We start from the raw sequence: 6,543 nt of genomic DNA, 5'->3' as shown, positions 1-6,543 counted from the left end.
TGAACTCTGAATCAAACTCTCTGACATCTTACTGACCCAGTGAAGCTGGCTACAAGGAAAAATTTCAATACTGTTTCTGTAAACCTCCCTACACAGTGCTATTAGCTATGCTAGTTCACAACATCTGGAAATACAATAAGCTCTTCACAAAGCTTACCATTACAAAGCTAAAAAAATGGAGGAGTATTCTTTGTAGGAAAAAGTATAAAAATGCAGGAGCTGAGGCCTCATCTCTGTTGAGTGCTGTCAGCTGCCTGTCAGATGCTGCATTGTCTCTACTTTGCAGCTTTTGAATCCATGGGTTAAACAAGACACCAGACACCAGATACTCCCTAACTTACAATGGCACAGAAGCATCCACAGAGTGATGCACAGAAGGCTTCTGCAGAGGAGGACTCACACACAAAACTAAACCAGATGGTTTGCATTTGTTGGGGTTTAAAAACACTGACAGTTGATTGTGCATATAAACAAATAAAATAATCCAGAACAACAAAAAGGTGTCTTTTGGAGATTTATTTAAAGTAGTATGGCCAAGTTTGGTCTGAAACTTGTTATTATTGTATCTTGGCCAATTTCATTCAGCTTGCATCAGTGATATGCTTAGTGTGTGTCCCCCACCACTCAATGATTAAAAGTGAATCTGATCTTGGACATTTTGCTACATACAATACTGAGTTTCTGTCCATCATAAACTCAAGATACAGCACGATGCCTTGCAGCTCTCCCTCTTTAGCAGAAAACAGTGGATAATGCTGGAACTACCTATGCTCCTGACAGAGGGGTGTGAAGCCTCTAATGCTCAGGATGAGCTGGAACAAGCCTGGATGTGAAACACATTACTTGAGCTACACAGAGAGACCCTAATCCACCCTGGTCATATTTGTACTGGCTCTAACCATCACACTTTGTAACCATCATACACAGGCCTTTCTTTGCTATGAGACACCAGTTTAGCTATTCCCTCTCCATCCACAGCTGCCAGTCCTTTCTGCAGCAATCAACACTGAGTCTGGCATACGTGTAATTTTTAAACTCTTTATTAGCCAAGTATGGTTAATGGTGGGACAACAGGTCAGAAATAAAAAAAATTAAGTACTTACTGTAAGTAAGATTAAACACAGCAAAACCTCGGCCAGGATAGAAAGATCCTCGTCCTGCTACAGAAAAACACTGCATCTTTTCATTCATCTTTATGGTCTCTTGGATAGTGGTGTCCTCCCCATTCAGCCAGTTCCATGCCCGCATGCAACCATCTAGACGAGAGTTTATCTAGGAAGAGATAAAGCAGTATCTCATGCCTCAAAGTACTGTCCAATAAAGAATAAATGATTCTGGATGCAGAGGAATACTGAGTTACATTATGAGACTAAATAGAAATCACTTTGACATACTATGCACGTGCAAACCAACTGGCAGCAACCCAATCCAGCAACCCTTGAGGAAAGCAAGTGGTCAGTATTCCCCAGGAATTCCTCAGCTTGTCTCCACAGGACAGAAGGGCCCTAGTTAATGCAGGTGCTGATTTGGTTGTATTGTTTCTGTTAGCTGCTTCTACATGATGCACATCATTGCTATAATGCACTTCTAAAGCTCTGTAACCAAAACTTTGTAACTCCTGTAATTCTACATGTGAATGCTGGGGGATGACTAGAAGTTAAAAAAACTCAATCGTTTGCATCATTGCAAACAGCCTTCATGACACACAAGATGTTGGACCTGATCCTGGTGTAAGTTGTCAAGTTCTCGCTTAAGGGAGGGGTGCCCAAGCCACAAGATGGACACATCATTCTGTACACACCTCGCTCCTTCCAGGTTCTAGTTATCCCATACCAAATGTCAGCATCAAAATGTGAGACAATATGTAAAGAGAAGACACCTTGCAAAGTATCTAAATCAGCACCATTAGCACCAATTAACAGAAGCAGAGAAAGAATCAAGAGTCTGAGCCAGGGTAAAACCTCAGGAGTTTTTGGCTCTCAATCCTATACTCAGACCTAACCTCAAGCTTAATGTTTCAGACAAGCAGTGGCCCTGAATACTTATTGTGAGGAACAGGAGCCTTCTTCAGCTGCTGCACTCCCAGTCACAGAGAAGCAAGCTCCTCACCTCATGTAGAAATAAAAAGTTGACAACTGGGGTTTCCAGATGCCAACTCTGTGTGTGATGGACATTCAGACCAGCCTGAGCAGCAGTTATTTCAGAAACACAGAAATCAACCCATCTCACCCAAAGAGCGCCTAAACTTTTATTTGTATGTTCTCTCTACTGGAATTAGAAGAAAATAAAGAAAATAAGCTTTTGTTTTTCCTTGGGTCTTACCAAACTGAAACAGAAAAAGCAAGCAGCAAAACCATGATACAATATGCATGAAGCACAAACTTCAGTAACAACACAAAAAGTGCCTCCAACACTGTTTCCAGACCTCCAGTGGTGTGTCCACCAACCCCCTCCAGCCCCTCCTGGTCTCCAAGCAAGCATTACTACCATTCATTTTGTAATGTGCTCCAGGTTTGCTGTGTCCTAATTCTGCAGGCCAAGGGTCGGACACATCTCACCCAAACTTACCAGTCAAAAAATCAGAAGTCTCCCCTTTGCTACTGTCTTAGATTTCCTCTATAATCAATGGAGAGAAAGATGTATCCAGAAGGTGTTAATTCCACCTGTTTCAGGGCAGGCTGAACTGCTCTCAGGAAGGACCTACATTACCCCAAGAAAAGATGAGATCAAGCCCTTAAGGCTTGCAAAACAACATGAGTGATTGTATTATACTCACCGGTAGAACAAGGTCCTTTGTCTTGAAAGGAATGCCTCCTACTGTCAAATTCAGCTGATACAGTCCTTTGTCTAGAGTGAACAAATCCTCCGAGACAGCAATTTTCATAACTGCATCCCTGTTGACCTTTATAACCAAACTTCTCTCAAATTCTTCAACAGAGATCTGAAGAGGTAAAAATTGTAAATAGAAAAAATCAGCATCACAAGATGCTGCCACTTGTATCTGCTGCTTCAACTAAAGGACAGGCACCATCAGAGACAGAGAAATATTTTCTGTCCCCAAGCCTCTTTGTCTACCTTTCAGGTTACAGTTCATTTTGGTAGGTAAATCTTTACTCTAGAGAGCAACTTGGGGTAGTCCTAATGGCATAGACAGACCAGCTACTCCAAAACAGCTGCACAAAATACGAGTGGATTGACTACACGACACTTGTAGGTTGCTCTATGTGAAATGTAAATGCAATAATGAGTTGTTAAAGTGGAACTTCCAATTGCAATGGCATGTGAAAGGAAAAGCTGAAAAAAATGGATCAGAAGACGTTTTGTTGTTTTGCTTTTTTCTAAACCACTACAAGATAAAGCAGAAGCCTTCCAGTTGCACTAAGTCTCGTCTTTGAATACTGACCTCTGAAAACAGAACAGTAGAAGATGTCATATTTGAGAGGGTAATGAAGATATATAATAGGCAATATTTTTTCCTTCAAAAGGTCTCTGCAAGTTTTACCTCCGTGTCTCTGAAGCTACTTCTAGGAAGATTCTATCACCACTGAAAGTTCAAAAACATTGCATAATTTTAATGATTCCCAGGCTGCACAGAGCAGTACTATAAAGCAGCCAGCTCCGGGGTGGGAGAGGAGGAGGTGAAGCACAAAGCTGACATGCAACAGGCTGCTGAACAGCAGCACAGATTCTGTGACTTTGGATCTGGGTCCTGCTACCAACGTGACATTCTCTGGCCATCATGGAAGACAATCCCTTTCATCCTACAGGGAAGAAAAAGTGCACCTCCTCTATTTCATTACCTCAACACAGCACTCCTTCTTCCCATTTCATAATAGATATCCCACTTACACACTCTTCATCCATATAGCTTTGTTCCCTGGGACACCCAGATGCTGCCTCCATCAGTCAGCCACTGAATAGAACAAAATATCTATTTCAGCAGCTGTTCAGACTTGTTCTTCCCTCTCCCTGCTCATCATGAGCATTTTTCTCTTTTCATTCCAAGAGTAGCTGCGCCAAAAATGTTCCCATCATCCACACTGAGCTTTCACTCTGTAAAAGGATGAAAGGCTTGAGCAGGTTTATTTCTGGACACTCCCTCTGAACTGCAGTCTTCACTAATGAAGACTGAGGGAATTGGTAGTTTAAAAGATTATTCACAGAATACAAAACCTTTTCCTTGTGGATTCCAGTACAGTCCAGTTTATATTCCTAAAACACTGTTTACATCTGATGTGTTGCTCCATGCTGTCTCCTACATGACATGAATTTGCTTGTCTGAAGCTTGCTTGGTTAAAGTGACATCTACACCTCCCCACTACGTCCCATGGAGGCACACAAGCCAATCTCAAACAGGCTTTTTTTGGGCATTGGCCACTGAGTCGGTGGGAACATCAGCCACAGCTCCTGTCAGCCACAGCCCAACTGGCTCAGCTACAACTGGCTATTGATATAAACTCACTTGGATGCCTCTACTCAGTGTTGCAGCCACTGCTGCTGTAATGCACCAGGGTGCAGAATCATAGAATTGCCTCAGTTGGAAAAGACCTTTAAGATCATCAAGTCCAACCATTAACCTACCACACTGCCAAGTCCACCACTAAACCATGTTCCTAAGCACCACATCTACGCATCTTTTAGATAACTCCAGGGATGGTGACTCCAGCACTTCCCTGGGCAGCCTGTTCTAATGCTTGACAACCCTTTCAGTGAAGAATGTTTTCTAATATCCAATGTAAACTTCCCCTGGTACAACCAACCCTCCCTCACTAGACCTCCTTTCAGGGAGCCGTAGGCAGCAATAACATCTCTCCTCAGCCTCCTTTTCTCCAGACTCAACAATCCCAGTTCCCTCAGTTGCTCCTTCCAAGACTTGTTCTCCAAACCTTTCACCAGCTTGGTTGCCCTTCTTTGGACTTGCTCCCTCACCAAAATGTCCTTCTTGTAGTGAAAGGCCCAAAACAGAACACAGTACTTGAGGTGCGGCCTCACCAGCACCAAGTAGAGGGGCACCATCACATCCTTAGTCCTGCTGGCCACACTATTCCTGATACAGGCTAGGAGGCTGTTGGCCATCTGGGCACTCCACTGGCTCATGTTCAGTCAGAGCACCATAAGGAGCTGGCATGGGCCACCTCCCTGCTCCTAGCATGGATTGTGGGCAGCCATGGAGCAAATGGGAATGGGAAAAAGCTGGCTGCAGAGCTACCCATACTATGTTTCCTCTGTGAAGAAATCATGTGACTTGCAAGGCCACCAAAATTCAGCGCCTTCTGAAATCTTATTATATTGTACAGAAAATAATAACATAGAAATCTGAAAAAACTTGTCTGAGTTCCTAGCTGCTTCTGATCAGTAATGCAAACAAACCCAAATCAGTGGAAACTTCCACAGGAGAAGTGGTTAATCCCCACGGAAGGTTTTAGCAAATCCCAGCTTAGGTAATTATGCTCTGCCTGCTTCAAACTGCCCTCTGGCAGTTTCAGCTTTGGTTCCTTATATTTAGAGCTTAGTTGCTGGTGCACCACCATCACCTATAAACCAAAAGGAGAATCATTTCAGTAGTTAGCAGATGGCTGGAATTCCCTTCTCCTATTGCTAGGAGAAGGTAGTTGCTGATTGCCACAGTGTGCTCAGGAATGATCAGGCAGGCAGTTCTTGTAGTGAAGGGTTCCCACACAGTCAGCCATAAGCACAGTCAGTTGTGTGTTTTGGATCTGTGTCCTGGATAACACACAGCACACAGCCAGCCTGCCTGCTCTGCTGAAGAGCAAGTGGACAAAACTGAAAAGAGATGTGACTACAGGCAGCTGCAGGGTTAAAGCTAAATACAGATCTGCTTGTGATTGCTTAACCTTCAGTTCTGACATTTAACAGTGCAGGTAGGTTACTATTTTTGCTAACCATACTGTCCTCATGACAGTACTAAACTGAACACTGAAAATAAGACAAAATGATGACTTTTTTTCAGAAATGCTAAACAAACAGAAGGTGAGTCGTTCTCTACTATAATAATTTCATACATGCCACTTCATCCAGCTGGATTATACAGAAATAACTACATTAGAAGTTTTTCCTGAGGCTTTCTTGTTTGTGTTTTCAATGCTGGGAATGATCATTTAAAAATAGATCAGGAGAGATCAACATCAGTGAAAATACCTAGGTAGAAATAATGGCCTGGAGTTTTGAAAACGCCTTCGTATTTCCATAAAACTACACAACTTTTGCTCAAGAGACGAAAAGACATACACTTGCTGGTGCTTTTTCTCATGTTTTGCTTTTAAATAGCCATTGTTTTTTCATCTGCTGATTACTATTTTCTCGCAACCTCTATAAAAAAGCTCTCCAAAGTGTCCAACTCCAGCATTCTAGGTCTAAACAAAACTAAGGGCTTGACCCTGTGCACACTGAAGTCCAGGGTAGAGCTCCCAAACTGCATTTGAGTCTGGGCTGTGACCTCTGAAGTGTGTTGGGGCTGTGCTTCACAGAAGGTGAGGCTGACAAGTAAACACAAGTCCATACTTAAAATGAAATATGTGGCTA

At 42.8% G+C, this 6,543-nt stretch overlaps 1 protein-coding gene across 1 annotated transcript in view; it reads right to left on the bottom strand.

Annotated features, from left to right (window-relative positions):
* The window catches only part of GAS6 (growth arrest-specific 6), a 29,760-nt gene that overhangs the window by 6,137 nt on the left and 17,080 nt on the right, over positions 1-6,543 (bottom strand). Inside the window, exons 10-11 of the mRNA XM_009997959.1 lie at positions 2,777-2,941; positions 1,104-1,272 (exon numbers count right to left, since the gene is read on the bottom strand). Of these exons, the coding sequence (XP_009996261.1) occupies positions 1,104-1,272; positions 2,777-2,941 (334 nt within the window). The remainder of the gene's footprint in view (positions 1-1,103; positions 1,273-2,776; positions 2,942-6,543) is intronic.

This window comes from Chaetura pelagica, unplaced genomic scaffold (genome assembly GCF_000747805.2).
Source record: "Chaetura pelagica isolate M959 unplaced genomic scaffold, ChaPel_1.0 scaffold123, whole genome shotgun sequence".
Lineage (NCBI taxonomy): Eukaryota > Metazoa > Chordata > Aves > Apodiformes > Apodidae > Chaetura > Chaetura pelagica.
Note: the sequence above shows the minus strand (reverse complement) of the source record. Positions and strands in the feature narration are given on the sequence as shown.